This window comes from Acartia tonsa, chromosome 7 (genome assembly GCF_053477335.1).
Source record: "Acartia tonsa isolate MP-2025a chromosome 7, ASM5347733v1, whole genome shotgun sequence".
NCBI classification, from domain to species: domain Eukaryota; kingdom Metazoa; phylum Arthropoda; class Copepoda; order Calanoida; family Acartiidae; genus Acartia; species Acartia tonsa.
This window is the reverse complement of record NC_137266.1, coordinates 45,896,186-45,918,355: the sequence shown is the minus strand read 5'-3', so window position 1 is coordinate 45,918,355 and position 22,170 is coordinate 45,896,186. Positions and strand designations below refer to the sequence as shown.

The 22,170-nt window shown below is 29.0% G+C and overlaps 1 protein-coding gene across 1 annotated transcript in view; it reads right to left on the bottom strand.

Moving 5' to 3' along the window:
* Window positions 1-275: 275 nt before the first annotated feature.
* The window catches only part of LOC145324342 (potassium voltage-gated channel protein Shab-like), a 69,949-nt gene continuing 48,054 nt past the window's right edge, over window positions 276-22,170 (bottom strand). Inside the window, exons 11-17 of the mRNA XM_080166953.1 lie at window positions 19,390-19,504; window positions 19,020-19,069; window positions 9,906-9,968; window positions 6,536-6,653; window positions 6,104-6,191; window positions 5,519-5,662; window positions 276-442 (exon numbers count right to left, since the gene is read on the bottom strand). Of these exons, the coding sequence (XP_080023079.1) occupies window positions 294-442; window positions 5,519-5,662; window positions 6,104-6,191; window positions 6,536-6,653; window positions 9,906-9,968; window positions 19,020-19,069; window positions 19,390-19,504 (727 nt within the window). The 3' untranslated portion in view covers window positions 276-293. The remainder of the gene's footprint in view (window positions 443-5,518; window positions 5,663-6,103; window positions 6,192-6,535; window positions 6,654-9,905; window positions 9,969-19,019; window positions 19,070-19,389; window positions 19,505-22,170) is intronic.

Below are 22,170 nucleotides of genomic sequence, written 5' to 3'. Positions count from 1 at the left end.
GAAATATTAAGTTGTTTTTGTAATCTGGTCAAGTTTGGGAATCTTTCACCTTTTAAAGCTGTTATTGTTTTGTTGTATTCATATTAGATTTCACATTTTCACTGATTTTAAAAGAAATCACAAAACTGCCTTATTTCTTCTCAAGTTATTATTGTCAACAAACAGTTTAACTTTTCACCAATTTGTGAAAAAAATCTGAAATCTGAAGAAAAAAAAATATAATAAATTGTCAATATACTTTTTTAAATCCTCATATTGCATTCATTACCTATTGCTGTAGTTTACCTGTTTGATTAAAGATATCTTCTATGAACAGTTGAGGATTGGTTGATTATTGAAGGTCTTTTTATTTCATGTTTTATAATACTTGATCTTGCTGATCTTTCAGTGATCTGGTGGTTGATAATGCTAGATCTTACAGATACCCCATCAGCACAATAATCTAAAAATAATATAAAATTTAATTTTCAATATTTTCTTACAAGTAGTGGACCAAGCGCATCCATTCTTTTTTAAAGCAAAACAATATGTATATTATGAAAGGTAGATTTATTTAGTAAACTAAACTTTCTACAGCCATAAAAGCCATGATTCCATTACAATATCAGAGGGATGAGTTTTGTAGTCCACTGAAAAAGTTTGTAATTTTACAATAAATTATAGCAAATCCTGAAATAAATTTTGTGTTAAAGCATACAAAAATAAAGTTGCATGTATTTCAGAACATATGAAACAGAGTCTACATTGACCCAGTGATAGTGAACAACAGAACAAGAAAAATTATAAAAGTTAGTTCTAAAAAGAGAATTTAAATAAAAAAAAGATGTTAATGTTCATTGATGAGATAAAAATTTGAAATAGCTTTTAATCGGCTTTTAAAAAAATTCAACACTTAAAATTACATCATTGTAAAACAAGCATCCTTTTATTTTTTTAGTTTAAATTTTAAACATTTTTGTATAGGACTTTATAATAATTGTAGTTTAATAAATAAAAATAGCAGATCTTAAGAAATTCTCTTCATAGAACAACAAAAGAATGGATTTAGGGTTTACTTACCTTATTAAAAATATGAAAACGTTATAAAGTTATACCTTCAACAAACCCCAGTATTTGTTCTTTGTCGTTTAATTTTATATTTTGAATAATTGAAATAGAAAGACTTGTAATTGTCTCGTTTCAAGTCTTTCTTCCTACTATACATAGGTGTCAAATCATTGAAACAAACAACAAATACACAATGTGACAATGTGTTCAATAATTTTTTTTAAATTCTGGTTAGACGTGTTGTTTTTAAAAACAATGTTTATGTCTTGTCGTTTTTATGAATTTAATTATTGTAAAAATTGGAAGAAGCAATATGCAATATGTTGTAGAATTAAATTATCCTTATCATAGATATATATGGGTTTAGATATATAATCAATTAATACCTTTACATACAAACTGATTTTTAAGGGTAAATGCTAAGTCTATTTATGTCAAAATATGATAATTCAACAAAAATGTGTCATATAACTTGGTGAATTAATAATCCTTAATGTTGTGAAAGGGTGGTTACAATAATCATATAAATAACAGTCCAGGTATAGGTTATTCTAATAAAGTTAATAACTATTATAATTATGTTATCGCCCTTAAAAATACTGAACCAGAATTGCCTATAACTGCTCTGTCATAAAATTTAAAACAAGTGCAAGGGTGATTTAAATAGGGTGGTTTAAAAATACAATATATAAAACAATTAATATGATTTGATTTCCTTGAATCAGACTTAGACTGAGGGACCATGCATGTGCTGGCTGTTAGGTCTTCATCCAGGGTGTCTGGGGTCTCAGGCTCTGCTATTACTTCTAATAAATACACTTTTTAATAATAGGTTGCTAAAGGGATAAATTAAAAGGTAGTTTTTGTTATACTAGTTGCTTAGCCACTAGCTTACATTGGTGGAAAAACCCAAACATTTCAAATTGCATTCCTTTTGATTATGGACAAGTGTGCATTGTCAGTGTACATAAATTATATTTTCACCCAGAAGAGTTTTCTTGAGCATAGGAATTTTCCCACCTCCATGAAAATAACTTATAACAGGGCCAATGAGAGCACAAACTAAAAGGTTTAGTGATTAACAAGATCTTTAGCTTCATACAGACAGACAATCTAATACTTTGTATTAAAGATTACCATATTCCATTGTATTTCATACTTATTATACATAAATATGGGCTCTAAATTATCAATAATACCTACTAATTATTTTTTGTTGATTTAAAGTTAAAATTATCAAAAAATTTAAAGATGGGTACATATTTAAAAAGTTACATATGAAGCCCGACATAAATTTTGATTTAAAAGCTTTAGAAATTAACATGGTGAAAATACCATTCATTGTTCACTGACAAAGTAAGAAATTCAAGGATATGAAGAATCTGATTTACTTAAAATTTGCCTTGAATTACAGTTTTTTTTTTCAATTTCTGGTGTAATGGTTTAATGTTAATTCTTTCTTATGTTGTATATTGCAAATAGTAAGTCTGTCTATGATATTTGTGCTTAGTTCAAATCTTGTTTTTGTTTTGAACCACCAACTGAGATATTTAACATATTGTATGAGGAAGAATGATAAAAGTTTAGGATCTGATTTTAACCAATGATTATCTTAGATATTTGTTGAAAATAAAGTATCAAAAATTTATTTTGTCTAAAAATCTTGCAAATTAATAAATATGATGTAATGATACAAACTCTAAAGACTTTAAAATCTTAGATTTCAATAGTATTCATAACTAACAAAAAAAAATAGGGGATACATCTCCAAGTCAAATGCATATTTAGGCAGCCATACAGTAAATACATATACAGTAATATTATATCCTAAACCTTAACATAGTCAACAGTATACGTAACAATTAAACTTAAATAAACCAACAGCTTTTAATGGTAAGGATATTTGCAAGTCCATATAGATTCATATATTTTCAAATTCCCAACTCTATATAATATTTCAAGAGCAAAAATTGAACTTGCACACAAACATTTACAACAAAATAATAACAATGTCTGAGTTCTAAACTTTTTATACTGTAACATTAGATACATTTTGCACCATTTTGAACCTCCTTCTAGGATTTATAAAATGTATAAGACCATTTCAAAACATGCAATTTTTGCTGGCTACTAACTGGCTAAAGTTTTATTTATAAATGCCTTTGGCTACTCTAAGGTTTCCTGCAATAGTTTAAATAAAGTAGGTTATTATTGTAAAAAAAATGAATTAAACCTTTTTTAAGTTCAATAACCAAAAATGAAATAAAACTTTCATTAAACTGTAAAATGTATTCCCATCATCATTTCAAAAGTTATGTATGAAGAATAAATCAAACCACAGACACTTAGGGAAAAAGAGATCTCTGTGTGATGTTCTTTTTGTAAAGTTCAAAAAAATTGCAATTTTATCTCTTTTTAGAAAATTTAACAATATTGATAGAACATATAATAAGAATTAAAATATACATATTTTTTATATTCCTTTATCTGTGATTCAACTAAACAAATTTGTTTAACTTTTGAAGGAAATATATTTTGTAATAACATTTAGGTTTTCTTTTCTCATTCCTGCCAAAATAGAATTTTAGATTTTAAAGGATGCTTTTTGCAAATTTTATAAAAATTCATTCAACATTACACTTTGCTTAGTGTAAGATCTTAAAGGATGATATATATTTGAAGTAATAATAATAAAACATCTAAAAATGTAACTTTTCAGACATCTTTTAGACCTAGACTATCATAAATAAAAACTCTAAAAATGATAGTTGAATTATAGGGTAATATCCCCTTAGAACAATTTTTTTTCAATTATGAAAATTTTTATACCTTCCTCCCCCCTCACCCGACAGAACTATGAACTCTGGCCGTGCGCTCAGCACCCTTGCCTGCCTAGTCTAAAACCTAACCTAACCTAAAATGGATGTTCTGTCAGGTGGGTGGGGGGTGGTAAAAAAATTTCAAAATTGAAAAAAATGGAGAACGCCGATTGTAGATATTTTACTTTTGTAACGTTTTTTAGGAGCCAAACCAATCTAAAAGTATTTTAAAATTAGGAGCTTTTTCAGAAAGACCAATTGGAAATCTTTAATTAGATTTAGAATTTGTTGTACAACAAAGTCAAAGCAGTTTTTAGTTCACCCTTGATGTATGATGTTTAAGCCAAAGGAAAAGTTTTCTCTCAAGTTGTATCACAGGAAACATAAATTTGTGTTTACACACATTGAAAATAGGAGTATTGTACCCTTTCACAGGAATAAAAGGCATAGTCATTAGTCAATAACTGGATATAACTTGAGAAACACCATAATTCCTATGATTGATAATTTTGTGAATAAATTGAATTTTTTAAGACATTAGAAGCTAAGGGCAATGTAAAAAGGATTTATATATTTTTATGTTTCTTTCTTTTTTTATGTCATTTCCTCTAATTTAATAAACTATATAATTCTTATTTCTTAGAGCTTCCATCGTTATTTAATCATAACATTTCATTTACTTCAATTGTATTTTCTGCAAATCCATAACATTTTAAGAGCTCAGTAATAGCCAACAATAGAGTCTATATTTAATTTATGGTATATTAGGCCAAAGCTTTCTAAAGGAGAAATGCCTTGACCCCTTAAAAAAGGGTTATAGTTATTACCAACAAAGATTTTGCAATCAAAGACTTTATATCTCTAGGACATTTGTTTGACTTATCATACACTATAAGCATGATTTGGTTCAGGTACAATAAAATAAGAATTTGTTGTGTACCCGTCATCTATAGGTCACCAAAGTTAAGATTGGATGAATAGATAAAGTATTTTTAGATGATTAATTTCAAAATTGAAAGATTATGTCAGATCCCATTTACTCAAATATCTATTGGGCCAAGCTATAACTGGTAAAACTCCACTAAAATATCACATTGTCATACTAGTTTACAACTTTCCAACCTCTACATCAATATTTGTTGCAAAATCTTATATTGATATTAATAAAACTTTCCATTCCTTCATTTTCAGTATTAGTAACATTCTCTCTCAATGACTAATTGTCATACTGTTTGATATACTGTTCTTTTACTCTTGTTTAAAATAACTATACAAATCTTAATCAATCAATTAATTGGTGATGATGCAGCCTTTTAAAATGTACACTTTGACTCACAAAAAGTTTTTTCAACAAAAAATCATTTAAGATTTTAGTATAAGTTGACACTATATATATATAAGAACATTGAGTTCTTATTCAAAACTAAAATAACTTTTCAGGAAGGTCATAGTGCAATGTTTAGGAGTATAGTACAATTTATTAGTTGTCAGGTTAGGTTAGTTACAGTTTAAAATATCTAATAGGGTGTTTGGGAATATATTTTTTCTTTTACTTATTGAAATTTCTATCATACAAATCCAATTTTAAAGGTTCTTTATTTTTTTCTCTAAAACTTTATTTAAATGTATTCTAATATCTATTTAGGTTTTACCTCTTTTAACATCTTCCCAGGATGATTTCTTTTTCTTGGATAAAATCTCTTCCTCTATTTTAGCCTTCTCATAGAACTTGTTGAAATTGTTGACAATAATTGGGATAGGTAGGGAGATACACAGCACACCACAGATAGCACAGGCTACAAATTACAGGATGAATGAATCATTTTTAAAAGTAAAATACAATATCAAATTGTATTTTTCATAATTTTATCAAAGTAAGTTTTAAAGACACAACCCAATCTTTCCCGATTTTGTATAATTTTTGATGGAACACGACTCCAGTGACGTCATATCTTTCTTTCCCGAAAAAGGGAAGGGGGAAAGAAAAAAAGAGATGGGAGAAAAGGGGGTTTTCCCCATCTCTTTTGAATAGATTTTCTTCCCCCCTTCAAAATTATACAAAATCGGGAAAGATTGGGTTGTGTCAGTTTTAAATAAAGTAACATTTCATTAATGACTTTGCTAAGAAAACATAACATTAAAGTTAAAAGATGATTTAGTCAAACAAAATCTAAGATGTAACTCAATCTAAAAGACAGTGGACAATTAGTAGGGTGTCTTTGATTCTTAATCCTTACCTGAGCCAACAAGTTTACCAAACCAAGTTGTTGGTGAGATATCTCCATAACCAACACTTGTCATTGTTATAATAGCCCAGTACAATGCCTAAACAGTAAATTTAATTTCAGGATGCTTTAGCTAAATTTTCCTGCTTTAATACAGGTAGCTCATCCAGTATTTTTTTTATTAAACTAGAGAATACGACCAAGGCATATAGGGGTAGGTAATGTAGATAGCCACAATAAGATATTTATAAAGCTTCCCTGTAAAGTTCACCCAATTTGAATCAGTATCTTACAAAATCTTTAGCTTTAAACAAAAAAAATTACTACTTTATATCATAAGATATGTTGCATATATAAATATTTAATACAAAATTATAAGTTATTATTGTAGTCCAAAATTCCAATTAACATATCTATCATTTGTCAATCTTTGCTTTTAGCTACCTGAGGCATTGAGATGAACATAGTTCCCTCCTCATCCTTCTCACTCACATAGGCCAGTCCACTGAAGATGAGCATACCCATGATCACAACCAACATCAACAGCCCAAGCTCCTTGTAACTAAAATACATTTTATCATTATTTTAGATTTTTAGTTTTTATTAAGTTAACAACTATATCTCATTTTGTAACTCTTCTGGACCGTGTAGTTTTTAATAAAGCATTAATTAAATATGCTTGAAGATTTGTATATAATTCAAAACCATTCAGTTAGAAATCTTTCTCAACCCAATTTAGAAGGAAAAAGTCTACTTTATCTTTCCGAAAAATATTTCAAGTAAAAATACTCATTTTCAATCGCATCTCCTGTAAAAGTGAATCAAGCAATATTAGCTTGGTAATTTAAAAAATTCCATATTTAATTCAATATTTTTTTATCTTATATTTTTATATCCTACTGTTGTTATGCTTGCATTTTGCATAGATTTGTCTCTTACAGGGGTATATTTTGTGTCTATCTAGGAATTATAGTCCAAACATAAAATAAGCATTAAATCTGATATAATATTGTAAAATTTCCTTTCTAGAAAATACTGAAGAAGATTACAAAGTTATGAAATCTTGTTTCAGTAAAATGATTGAACATAAAGCAGAGTTAGGTTGGAAGAGGGTTAATCCAACTATTATCTCCCAAGCATATTGTAAACCTGATTTTTATCATGTTTTGATCCCTTTTTATCAACCTGGGTTATCATCATTTGAATATAAATATATAGGAAGTAAATTTTTTCAATGGGTTAAATTTTATAATATTGCTTAAAATATCCTAGGTATCTAAATCTAGAATATTTCTTTATAATTATGTAATGGAAACGAAAGTTTAACTGTTAGGCTAGTCTTAGAAAATTTTAAGAATTTGGTCAAATATCAATAAAAAAATTTAATAACCAAAATATTATACAAGACATTTCAGCCTAAAAATCTTGAGCAAAAATATAAATGAAATTCAAAGTCTAACCTAACTTCCAACTTTAATAATTACAACATGAAAGGAAGGTATAATTCATAACATATTTTGATTCTGTTTTCATATGCTGAAATTGTAAAAAAAAGTATTCTTTGAGCAGGTAAAGAAAGTAATAAATAAATTTATCCATTTTCTAATTATTTTCAGATATGTAATTTTGAATCCATTAATTCCTGATTTTCTTAGGAAGGAAAAATATTCATTTATTCAAATATCTTTTAACCTAAGAACTTATCCACAAACTAGATCCATTTTCCCAAATTGATTTTCATTTTAAGACTAGTCTTTTTAGGATAGTTTTTAAAAAATTTTTTGCCTTTTTTCATCAAAATATAGCCTAGTCCGTAGCTCCAATACAACGGCTATGGCCCTAGATTAAATGGTATAATAATTTTAGATTTTATTGATTCAAAACTTGATTAATAACAACTATAATTTTTTCTGCATTTCTAAGTATACAAATTAATGTTGCTTATCAGAAAAAAAATCTAAATGAATTCCACGTCTATATTTTATTAAAAAATAAAACTTTTCAATATCAGTGTTTCTCAACATAGCATATACTTTTAATCTTAAGCCCTGCGTAAATTAATTACTGATGAAAGTTTAAAGTTTATTTGAAGTGTTTGAACTTGAAGTAAAGATTAATTGATTGTTTTCTGCACAAAATTGTCCTTAACATTATACTAAATTAAAAATTTCTTAAGGTAGAATTACGTCATTCTGTACAAGGACAATAATTTTAAGACTTGAGAAAATGCATTTTGAGTTAATAACTCAACGATTTTTATTTTGGAGTTAAAAAGTATATAAAAAAGACACTTCTTTTAGGTTAGAACATCTTAATAACATTAAGAAAGGTCCCGGAGGACTATACAGGAATATTTTTGATCAAAAATTCAGAACAGGACCTGATGTTAACATATATTTTCAACAAACTGTAAGATCTCTAATTGTCTAAAGTATAAATATTTTTGGTTGAGGGGATGGAACTCTTTGGAGGCTAATGGCGCAGCTATAAGTTTTGAAAATAAGAAAAGTAAAAAAAGAAAGATGTAATCAACTGCAACTCTACGTATTTATAACGTATTTTTTTCTTTTGTTGACGTCATAGGTTTTAGTTTACTGAAAAAAATTAATTTACAAGTGCACATTTGTCGCGGTATTGTTTCAGATATTTTTTTGTTTCCAACCTTAGGATAGTTGGAAAGAAAATGTTGAATCCTTTAAACCCCTTTGAACACAAAGTCCCTAGATGATGAGATTTATATCTATTAGTCAAGATGTAAATATCCATTTATGCTAAAGGGGACTATCCACGAACAAGAGCAAGAGATTCTAAGCACCTTCCAGCATTGATCCATAGTATGTTTTGAACTGTAAAGCATTTATTTGATTCAATATCATCAAATGCTTTGTTGGGTTTAAAGGACAAAATAAAATAATACGACGGAAAAGCATCAAATGCTGTAAATTGCAAAAGTACTTTAATTAAACTTTTTACTATATTACAAGTTACCAACCCTTTTCTAAATATACATTTTTAATCAAAATAATTTACTTTTGTGTCTAGGCTTTTAAACAACAGTTTGAACTCATCAAAACGTTTGATAGTATTGCTCCTAAAAATGCTTAACATTTCAAAGTTTTTTTCATATGAAACCATGGTGAAACCTAACTTTTTAGTCGATAAACCAAATACTAAACATGAACCTAGTATATTCACTAAAAAATACTATGGAACAATGCTGGAAGGTGATTAGCTCTTGTTTGTGGATAGTCCTCTTTGAGGTAGTTAAATAACCTATTTAATAACTAAATAACCTAGCTAAAATATTTTTAACAGCACGCATATATTTTTAGACCAAGTGTCCACATTGTATTCAATAGTAAATATATAAATAGAGCCAACAATTAACCAAGTCATACAGGGATAGCACAATTGCTTATGAATAATAATTTTTTCAACTATTAAGTTAACATTTTTGCCTTAGATTGATTAAAATATTTAGAGAAAAAAGGGGGAAGTAAATTAATTAATTCATTGTCTTAACCCTCCTTGACAATTATACAATTATATGTTTCTTCAAAAATGTTAATTTATAGGAAAAGATATACTATTCCTGTTTGAACAATGGAGAACCTTACCAACCCATGGTAGGTTATATACCATTTTTATAAAAAAGGTATATGATTTATTTGTGTTTTTAAAATAATGTCTAAAATATTCTTTATTTATTTATAATTAACTATGAGTTCTTTTACGTAAATTGTAGTTAAGAATATTTTTTGGCGGTTTTTACTGACAACTGGGAACAAAGTGGGAAAGAAAAAGGATGTTTTACCTGTTTTTTAACGTCATGCCAAGTGTCTGTAGTCCAGTAATGTGTCGGGCCAGCTTAAAGATCCTAAAACAATAGTGTGTGTAGTTTTAGTAGCGTAGCTACTTCATGAAGTCAACAGAATCTTAACCATTAAAAAAACGATAAAGATTTTATTTTTAGAAATCTGTAAATATAGATGTATTACAAGATAAATAATTTATATAAAAAATAACCAGTTATTTAACCCCACCCCCCTCTATTGTTTTACTCTAATATTTTTAGCCCATGAACAAGAACTTTTTAGTCCATAAGCAGCACAGATGAGCAATCTGTAGTGAAATATAAACTTCGAGAATTATTTGATTATAGAGATGGAACGCTTGTAAAAAAAAAGAAAATACAAATCTTTTATTGTTTCGTAGTCAAATGATCCGCATTCTTTTAAGCAGAAAAGGATTTATTTATATTCTATCTAATAGACAAAATAGACCATTTTAAATAACATTAGGTGTTTTTTTTTGTATGCAAAAAGAACATTTGATTGTATCTATATCTGTCAGTCTGTTTATTCCATGTCTGTATGTATGTCAATATGCCATAGACTCCTCAAAAGTTTAGGGGGGTTAATACCCCCCTCTTAAAAGCATTAGAATCCCCCAAATTAAATTTACTTTTATGCCTATCCAAAAGTTTAAGCCCCCCTCCCCCCAAACTAAACAAACAAAACTAACAAAAAATTGAAGGAAGTAGTTTAAAAATCTAACCCTAAAGGGATATTACAAAATTAACCTGATCAAAGTAATTTTTTTTAGTAAATCAGATAATTCTATCTTATTCGTCTATTATATATAAACCTATTCATGTAAAGAAATGTATTAGGTTAAAGACTAGGTATAAGGTAACACGGTCATTGCCTATATTTCTTAGATAAAAGAAAGTAAATGTTCTTTATTATCTCGAAAATTTCTATAAAGGAAAAATGTAGTTTATATTCTCTTTTTTAAATTAAGTTTATATTTTTTTTTTTAAAAGAACCTTTCTTCTTCAACCACTAGCGACTGCGGCCATAGAGAGCAGTAGGGCTCTAAAAGTGGGGTAGAGGTGGAGGAAGTCGACCTATCCACCCATTTTCAATATAACTTTAAAAAGAAATAAACACAAAAATTTGGAGTTGATTTCTGGGTGCGATTTCTCGAGAGAGGGTGGAGATAACCTACCTCAGAATAGGCTTATCGCCTCCCTGTACCAATAAGAAGCTTCACTGTAAAGAAAAATCAGTTTGGCGGTTAACAAGATCATTCGTCACAGACAAAAAAGCTTACTACTTTACATAAAGAATTGAGTAAAATGACTGTTTCGGTTGAAATTGATTTCAAAAAACTTTGGAAATGCAGTTTTACGCTATTTTAATATTTTTCATAACTCAAAGTTCAAGTTAAAGGGGCGAAGCCGTTAGTGTATTTATAAAAGTTAAATCTAACTCCATTGGAAAAGTTCTCTTGAGATATGTATACACCAATTTCAATACATTTATTATTACATCTACACTGAGTTTCAAAATACTTTTCTAACTCTTCAAATCATATATATGTTATGGATATATTATCCTATAATATAAGCTACTAAGCTTTTTTGTTTGTAGCGAAGGATCTCGCTTACCACTAACCCGATATGGTTCTCCTTTAGAGGGAAGCTTAGTATAAGCCCTTAGATGGTTTTAGGATTTTTTATTTTTATAAATAAGTCTGGGTATGGTTTTAAGCTATTTTCTGCCCTTCAAATATAGAGCCCCTAGCCTCTAGGGACTTTGCCAAAAGAGGAAATTTAAAAAAAAATAAGTATTTCTTGTGCTGCCATTTTTTGTGAAGTAACTGCCTCAAAACCATTTTTTGGGGGGGGATTTTCATTTTTGGGGGGTTGGGGGTGTTCCACCCCCCAAGAAAATAGCTTAAAACCATCACAGAACCAGTAGGTATATTCCCTGAAGAGTAGAGCCCATTCGGATCAGCGGTTACCGAGATCTTAAGCTTCAGACAGACAGACAGACATCAAGCTACTTTGTATTATAGATATATTTGTATTTTAGACAAGAACAATTTTTTTCATTAGTAGAGCAGCAATAAAACATTTAGCATCTGAAAATATTGGGTTCTATCAACTGTTGTTTTTTGTTTGTTAGCAAATCACTACACACAATTAATTTTGGAACTTTTAGCATGGGATTAGAATAATATTATCCCTCATTCTTTAAATACAGAGTCTCTAGATGCTTTGGGCGGATCTGCTAATATGATTACAAATCATTTTACAAAGTAGAAAGGTTTTATTTTGTGTAGCTTAAGATTTCGATTTGTACTGAAACGATTGAGTTCACAAATTTGGAAAGCTTCTTATATGGATGGTTTTGGGCTATTGTAATTTCAAAATATGAAAGCTATTTTTGTACTGAATCTCTTTCTCTTTTGTATACAAAGCCCCTAGACTCCTAGGGCGTTGCCACTAATTATATTCAAAAAAAGTTATGAAATAAGTACCATACTGTGTTATAGGTGGGCTGCATTGTTAAAAATTAATGCAGCAGTAACTTAATGTTGGTAATCAATTAGATACTAATATATAGAGATAAAACAACTCACATAACTTCCTTTACATCTAAATCAGAATCCCTACCACTCCTCTAACCTTTTTTAAAAGTAAATTTTTGACTTGCATATCAATTATATCGAGTATAAGATATTGATAATGTGATTAAAACTGACTTATTTTCCACATACCTACATAGCAACGAATTTTTGTCGACAACAGAATTAAAAATTAATGGGATGTAACTGTAATCTTATAATGACTGCTGGCAATTTAAATAACAGCATACTACTTTAAAAAGAATTTTACTATTAACATGCATAAGTTCTATATCTTTTTTGGATATTAGACCAGATTTTTGTACTGTAATAAAGTGATACTCCCAACTGGCTAAAATATTGATGCCATCCATCAACCACCTTTACTCCATCTCCTCCCTTCCTACTGGATGAACAAACGGACAAATAAATAAGGTCCATATTAGCAACCTAAATTGAATAATTTATATCCATTCCTCACTAATTTAAATGACTTGTTCTTTTTTTTTACAAAAGGTTTTCCCTGCTGTAGACTAATTTAGAGATAAAAGATTTGCTTTACATTTTTTCTTAATTTGTCTTGCAGCATAGAATTAAGAAAAGAAAGAAATGGATTTTTTGCTTTAGGGTAGACTTTTCAAGACAAGTATGTATTTAGAAGAAAGATTGCAATTTTTAAACAAGGCGTATTAAATAAAAATATGCACAGCATTTAAATAATAAGTATAACTAAAATCATCTGATATGAATATGGCTTTAAGACTTCAATATTTCATTTTCGAACAAAATCCACCAAAGTATAAACGAAATAATAGTCAAAATATGATATAACATAAAAGACAAAATTTACATTTTGCACAGTTTTATAGTTTTGTCACTACTTTGGTCTTGATAAAAACTTTACCTGATTTCTAAAGACTTAGGCCTAGCATTATTTAGTTGATAGTTTTAAATACTATCTGTAACAGAATAGTACATTAAAACAACGAAAGAACATTTTTCTTTTTTTTCTACATGTGAGTAATACACATTTGCAATAAAATGTTGAATTAGTTCAGGCAAAAAAGGATTGCTTCCTAAAAAAAGTTCTTAACATTTTTGAGAATTCATTATTACCCCCTTTACCCTACAACTATATGTACAACAACGAAACCTGAATGATCCCTGCACCAACAGATTAACTTCTTCTACAGCGTAGCTCCGATTTTAGAAATGTGTAAATAAAAATGCCATAAACATTAGAATTTGAGTTTAAAAGAAAAAAATGACTTACATATTCATTGATTTCTGACTTTAATGGAGTACTAATGTAAAATCACTAAAAGTATACCAGTACTACAGATTTATAGTTAACAGCAGTGTTGGGGGTTGGATATAGAGAAAAATAAAGTAGATTTACAGGCGTAGGACAATTAATCTTTTCTAAGATTACTAAAACTTAAATTAACATTGAAGGGGTGATTAGGGTTATAGATAGTATTTTTACAGTTATTTTACTCTAATTAAAAAAAGATGCAAGTAAAAAATATGTAGAATGGATAATTTAAATGTGAAAATAATAATTTCTGAATAATGCAAAAAGGAACAAATATATATGATTATAATTTATACTGTTAGGTCAATGATTAATATTATATTAGTAGTATCAATATTGGTATTCTAAAAGAAAAGAAAAAAATGTTTACTTGTAATTTCAAGGAAATAAGTGTGAAGGAAAATATTTAAAACAATTAAAATTTTATTTTTGATTATGGGGTTCCGTGGGTTTTGTGATTTCTAATATGACTATGTAACTTAATTTCAAACTTATCCTTATTCTTAGAATTTGTATACAATATTTTTCTTCGGACTATTAGATATGATTCTGTTTTTTTTTTAAATATTTTGCTAATTTGCGGGAAAACCTATATTTTAGAGCGGCAATAAAGAGCCTAATTTTTTAGATTTACGTGAGATTTCTGTCAATTTCTCTTGTCCATATCTCCTGGCCATTCTCTTTCGATTCTCTTTGTTGAAATAATCTTTTTAAATTGTGATATTATGCTAATTTCTTACCCTATATAGTGCACTGGGTCTTTTTATAATGTTGCAAATTCTTCATAATGCAGTGCAGTAGTACATTTTAATTTTGATTAAAGTAATTAATTAAAAAAAAACTTTCTATTTTTATTATTTTAAAAGGTAACTTAAAATAATTCTTAAAAATGATAAAACAACAAATCTAAATTTTAAAGAAATAAAGTATTAACTTGAATTGAATTATAGATTGCTTAGTTCTTGAATTTATAATTTGTTTGTCATTTTTCTCTAATTCATAAAAAAAATGTACATCAAAACTATACAATAGTACTTAAATGTACAATACTTTAAAAATAACTATTTGTCTATGCTAAGATTCTATTTTTCTACGCTGGTGCTGCCTGGCGGGTCTAAAAAATGGTACCCTGTCCAAAAATAATTATAAAACTTCCCATGATTTATGAAAAACTACATTGTAAAGAAGAACCATATCGGTTCGCGGATAGCAAGATTCTTCGGAACAGACAGAAAGACATACAAAGATCATGTTACTTTTATATGATAATTTATTTCTTGAGATAAATAGTTTAAATTATTGGATACAGAATAAATGAAAGAGTAGCTTTAATTCCAGCAAATATTCTGGAAAAGTTTGCAATGCTGAATGATTTGGATGCACAGAAAACTTTGTAAACTTTTTGTTCTTGTTTTTGCTGATGTAAATATGAAAGCTATATATCTCAAGGAAGTAAGGGATAGGAAAATGGACAATTAATTCAATTTAAGAGATTTTGCTGAAAGACAATGAAAACCAGATTTATCGAGAAAATTTGAACAAATTCAGCGGCAAATGCGCGCCAGTATCTAAAGTCCAAAAATCTTGCTATATCCTTTACAAACAATTTAAACTGGTACCCAAGGTTTGAGACCCCTAATAATTGAATATTCGATTCATTGTCCCCTCCCTTATTCCCTGGTATATCTCACATATCCTCTATACATATGGATTCTTTTTAACTATCAAAAATGATAAAATACATTTGCTTTTATAATTTGTTTCTAATTTTAAATCTTACAGCTAAAGATTTTTATAAAGCTTTAAAATCTAAATTCTTTCGAAGAACTTTTTTTACAATTAACCTTTTTTTATAAACATGTTCTCTTATTCGTTAACTAAATTACTTTAGAAATTTCATTTAATATTGATTAATTGATGTAGACTAGCAGTATCCCAAAAATTTCTACCATTATCTTTTTTTCAGAGAAGAACTAATTTTCTTTACAGGGTCATTGTGACCAAGGCCTGCGGGCCGTTCAGGGGGTGGGTAAAGACAGCGATTGAGGCTGGCAGTGATTTTATTAAATAATCTAATAGTCATATACCTAGTCTGATTCCCAGTTTTTAAAATCAAATAAAATCTTTAAAATTGACTATTTTGTGGTCATTTGTTTACAAATCAGAAAAAGTCCTGTTTTATTTGCTGCACCCTGTATAATTCTTATTGATAAACATCAATTTATTATCCATTATCATATCCTCGACTAATGACAAACATTGACCCAATTCCCCTTAAAGCCTTCGATTTCAAATGTAAATGTGATATTAGCAAAGCCTTCAATAAAATAGTAATAGTTAGAGTAAAGTTTTAAGAACAGTGGCGTGCCCAGAAATTCACTAATTGGGTGTTAACCATTAAGGTGGTAAAACAGAGTAATGTATTTCTTCATATTTTCTTATCCTATGGAGGTAATAACACCCCACCTTCTTCTGTATTTGCAAATTCATTTGAACCAAAAAATGGTTAATTGTTTTATTTGTTCGGTAACTCTAATGATACTTTTTAAAGGCCAAATCACAGGAGATATGATAAAATGTCTGTGTTTTATGCTATTTTTGTTAACTTTGTTTGTGAATTTTTAAATCAAAACAACTAAATAATGTTTTTACTGATTTAACTCTAGTTTGGTGAACTTCTCCCCCAATTTTAATAATTTTAATGATTTACTGAAAAAAATGATCAACAACTTTAAAATTAAGGTTGAGAACCATATAAAGTAAAATTTAAGTCAGCTATTTTGTAATATTTGCTGTTTTATTCGACACAAAATAAAGAAGTTGTACATAAGCGCAAGATGAGTAAAATGCCGCGCAATTATCTCTTATTGCAACTCTGGCAGAAGTTACTGCTCTTTTTATAAGCATAACATTAAAAGTTTTATATACTAGAAGGCAGTGTGTGTATGTGTATATCAGTGTCAGGGATTTAGTATTTGAAAATATTTTGCATTAACATTATTTTCAGTATGACTTTGAAACAGATTAATATCCGCTAGATTAAAACCTGTTCTTACCCATACTAAAAAATTATGTATAACATTGCTGCATCCTATTACACATAATTTTCCACAAATATTGAAATAGAAATAATACTATAAGCCCCGAGTAGAAGAAAGTTTTAGTCTTATAATTATGAATTTAATATCCGCGGAAAACTGTCTTTGATGCTTAATTTAACCCTCGTCTCTGGTGTGTGTTTGTGTATATGCTTTTCATCTTTATACTAGTTGCATTAATTCTGACTGCACAACATGTTACGTCACTTTTTACATGCAATACGGAGCATAGCTACTTAATATCTTACTTGCGGCTACGCCCCTTGAGGTATCTAGGGGCTCTGTAGGTGGAGGGATGAGGGGGAAGTCGACCCCCATCCCTCTTACTATAAATTGTAGATTTTAAAGAAAAATATTAGGCACTCTACAGCTGCACCGACTATTGATATTTTATTTCTAAGGGTGATTATCTTAGAAGGGTACCCTCTCCAAAAACAGTTTAAATCTTCCCAAGATCTATGGGAAGCTACGCTGTAAAGTATATAAGTTCAGTGGTTACGCCACTTTGTACATGAAACACAGAGCGTTGCTACTCTTTATATTGGTGTATTAAGTGTATTGGCTGTATGACTAGACAGCTTGTTACGTCACTTCTTAAATGCAATATGGAGCATAGGTACTCAATATCCACTACTCTTTCTGAATATTAAGTTAATTACTATTCATAAACTATAAAACTTTAGCTTATCCAATGTTAAATTTTCTATAAATCTAACAACGAACTTTAGTAACTTTATTTTGTTTGGCTATCATATCATAAAGAATTTTTTGTTTCTGATGATTTAATCGTAGTTTATCTTATATAAACTTATATTTATCTTATTTTCAGTTGAATTGAGTTAAAGCTTTTAAGTCATATTTAAACTTAATTATAATTTAACTTTAAACTTTTAGTAATTTTTGTTTATTTCTCTAAGATTTGTTTGACTTAAGTTAAGCAAAATTAGAGGCTTTTTATTAAAATTATAATGTAATTATCTAAATTTCTTTAACTTAATTTAAATCAAATTACAAAGTGTTTTGTTGCAATTAATTAAATTTATACAAATCTGGTGCCAAATTATAATCTCATTATGTTTTTTTACAAGGATGAAAAATTCATATAATGACATGCAGATTTTATTTACCAAATACAAAACCTATCAAGTAAAAAGTCAAATAATCTTATAAATTATGAAAGAAAAACCTAGTTAAACCTTCTAATACACGTTTTCATGCCAAATAAATGACCCAGGATACCAGGGAAAAAAAGAACAATTTTTCGAAGACGAAGAAAATCCATCAAAAGAATTCTGACGTCTGGTGAGGGATGGTGAGAGGAGAAGTGGGAAATAAACCCCTAAAAAAGAGATGTATAATCCCTCATTTTTTTGACGTCACATGGTGATTTTTTAAGAGACTTTCTTCGTCTTTCAATTTTTCTTGTATAAGCATTAAAAGAGGTAAATTTTTAGCGTCTAAGCTACCCTATTCCAACAAAATTACGTAAAGAGGTATTCTAATTGTAATTACTTGAATGGAAATTAACGCTATTAAAACCTTGTAAGGCGATTTATTCTGATTTTATCTCCTGTAGTATACTTTGCTGTTCTTTATATCCCTGACTAATCTTTAGTGTAAGAATCCAAATGTTAATTGGTAAAAAGGATTAGAGATGGATAAATTTATGTCTGTAATTTTTGTCTCAACTTATCCAGAGCTGCAACCCTAGCCTCTAGTTGGAAGAAGTAATCATCTTACATTGTGGTCCCATCTCGTGGACCCATTGCCGACTTTCAATTGAGTACTTGATAAATATTTGCTAATAGCGTAATAGCATTACAAATATTACCTCAGCCAAGTCGCTAAAATAGCAGAAAACAATTTGCTAGCAGACTAAAAAGTTCTCCAACACTGGATCGAGGTAGTTAACTGGATTATTATATCTGTATCATACCATTTGGTAGAAATCATTCTTCCCCCTCATTTTTTAAAATTAAAATAATAAGTGTAGGGGTTCAGTGCTCAACTACGAACTTTGAGGGAAACCGCCGACCAACTTTTTTAGATGGGTCACACATCCTACTATATAATGCATCGACAATCCCTTTATAAATTTTACCTTAAAATTCTCATAATTCGAAATATTTGAGCAATTCTTCGCATTTCATCCTGAAATATGGAATATTTATGATTCTACAATTTTATTTTTCTTCCTTTTCCTCTATATCTACCGATCTTTTATTTACCTGTCTAATACTTTTCCTATCTTATTTTTTTTTTATTTTATTTTATATATGTTAATTTACTTATCTATCATTTCTATTTACCTATTTACTGATCTATGTGATTTTCTATTAATCTACTTTTGTATTGGTTCGTCTTCTCAACATTCTCAATATCGTTTACCCAAAAATTATATCTACCTGTCTATAATTCTACCTACATACGTTTTTTCTGTGTACACAAGAACCTAGATATATATGTTCTACCTGATACTTAGTCTGTGCTGCAGTTGTAGTCGTTGTAACAAGATTCAATGACAAGGACATAAAATATGGTAGAATGCCAAGCAGGTCTACTATGTTCATCCCACCTTTTAGAAACCTAAACATAGAATAATATAGAATAACAACAGCATATGTAAAATAAGGTAGAATGTCTAGCAGGTCCACTATGTTCATCCCACCTTTTATAAACCTAAAAATATAATATTACTAACTAGTACATCATAGAAAACAAAAAGGATAGAATGCCTAGCAAGTCCACTATGTTCATCCCACCTTTTAGAAACTTGAACACAGAATAATGAAAACTAACACGTCAAAATTAAAATTAAAGTAGAAAGCCTAGCAGGGCCACTATATTCATCCCACCTTTTAGAAACCTAAACATAGAATAATATAGAACAACAACAGCATATGTAAAATAGGGTAGAATGCCTAGCAGGTCCACTATATTCATCCCACCTTTCTTAAACAAAGAATTTTATTTACTAACAAACTAGTATTTCACAGGAAAAAATATTATATAATGCCTTGCAGGTCCAAAGATTCATTCTACCTTTTAGAGACATAAACATAGAATAATTAGAATTAACACAACATAATCAAAACTAAAGTATAATACCTAGCAGGTACAAAGATTTATTCTACTTATTATTAACCCTAACATGGAATATTATAGATTATCACTGGCGTATATTTATAAACAAAAACATAGAACAGTAAGGCATAGATAAATTTTACAAAACACATGTAGAGGAGCGCATGTAATAATCGACATTAAATTCTACAATAAAAATATATTTAAGCTCTCCTTTTTCGTATATCAAAATTATTATTTCATTCCCTTATCTCAGACTTTCTAGCAAAGATAACCTGATAATGTTAATTGTTATTTAGCACCATATACATATGCCGGAATACACGCTTTCAATAAAAGAATACAAATACATCAGTTGTTTGATGTCTACCAGTACGTGTTTAGCAATTTTACAAATTTTTGTTGGATTTAACAACAAATTTTTATCGAAAGAAAGAATCCTTATTTTGAAAAAGGGTAAGTTTAACTGTATGTTCACAGGGTGGGGTCCCTTTGCCGACTTTGAATTGGGTCTTTGAATATCAGCCAATAGCGTCGGAAATATTAAACAGCCAAGTCGCTCTATAAAAACAGAAAGCCACTTACTAGCAGACAAAAAAGGTCCCCAACACCAAAACCAGGTAGTTGTCTGGGTTATACATCTATACTTATTGAGTTTTTGCTGAAGTATTAACTATCGATTCTGATAATTTTATCTTGCGGAAACTATGGCATACCGTATTTGATACTTATCAGTTTAATGATATTGCTATACTAATGGGTTAATGGATATTGTAGGATTAATTCCAAAATAATATTGAGAAAAACTAAGGCAATAAATCCTCAGGCTTAAAAAAAGTATTAAGTAACTAATAATATGATATTATTTGTTACAGAAATTAAGTTAAAGCCCATAAAATTTCATAAGTTAGCCTATAAGAAGTTCTTACATATTTCAAATATCTTATATGTAAGGACAGGGAAATTTAAACTCCTAGGAATACCAGATTATGTCTGCTTAAAATACCAATTTTTTTCTTCAAAAAATCATTCGTTTTTTCATAAATGCTAGAAATATTTGGATGGTTGTTTTAAATAATGATATTATCTACCCTTTGATTGAACTTTAAGCAATTATTTCTAACTGTTTTTTTTTAATTTAAAAACTCACCCAACAAAATAAAGAATAGGCAATAAACAAAAAAATCGGATCATGGAAAGAAAACAAAGTCATTCCTTAATTAGGACAGAAGTCACCTTCCTAGGAAGGACATAAGTAGCTTCCCTTATGTGAGAATTTGTTAGATGAAGGGCATAACTTGTCTCCCTTAACAAAGATTTTGCAAGATGAAGGACATAAGTAGCCTCCCTTCACCACACAAAACCTAGCTTTTTGGTCCTTCACATAGCAAAATCTTGCATAAAATAGTTTATCTGTCCTTCACATAGCAAATTCTTGCAAAACATAGCATTTATGTCCTTCACATAGCAAATTCTTGCAAAACATAGCAAATTCTTGCAAATCATAGCAAATTCTTGCAAAACATAGCATTTATGTCCTTCACATAGCAAATTCTTGCAAAACATAGCAAATTCTTGCAAAACATAGCATTTATGTCCTTCACATAGCAAATTCTTGCAAAACATAGCAAATTCTTGCAAAACATGGCAAATTCTTGCAAAACATAGCATTTATGTCCTTCACATAGCAAATTCTTGCAAAACATAGCAAATTCTTGCAAAACATAGCATTTATGTCCTTCACATAGCAAATTCTTGCAAAACATAGCAAATTCTTGGAAAACTTAGCATTTATGTCCTTAACATAGCATTTTGGTCCTTCACATAGCAAAATCTCACAAAACATAGGTTTTTCTGACCTTTTTCTACCAGGAGATCAGAACTAAATCAGAACACACATAACAAGAGTTTTACATAATTTAACTCTGCATAAATTATGATAATTCATTATTATTGCCCCTCCCCCCCCCCCCCTATTTAAAATTTACCCCTGCATAAATTATGATAATTCTTTATTATTACCCCTCCCCCCCCCCTATTTAAAATTTACCCCTGCATAAATTATGATAATTTATGCTGAGTTAAATGTACTGTTTGAACTTCTATCTAACAGGATATGAGAACTGGGAGGTTGTGACACAAAAGAGGCCAGCTATGGTGCCATGTAG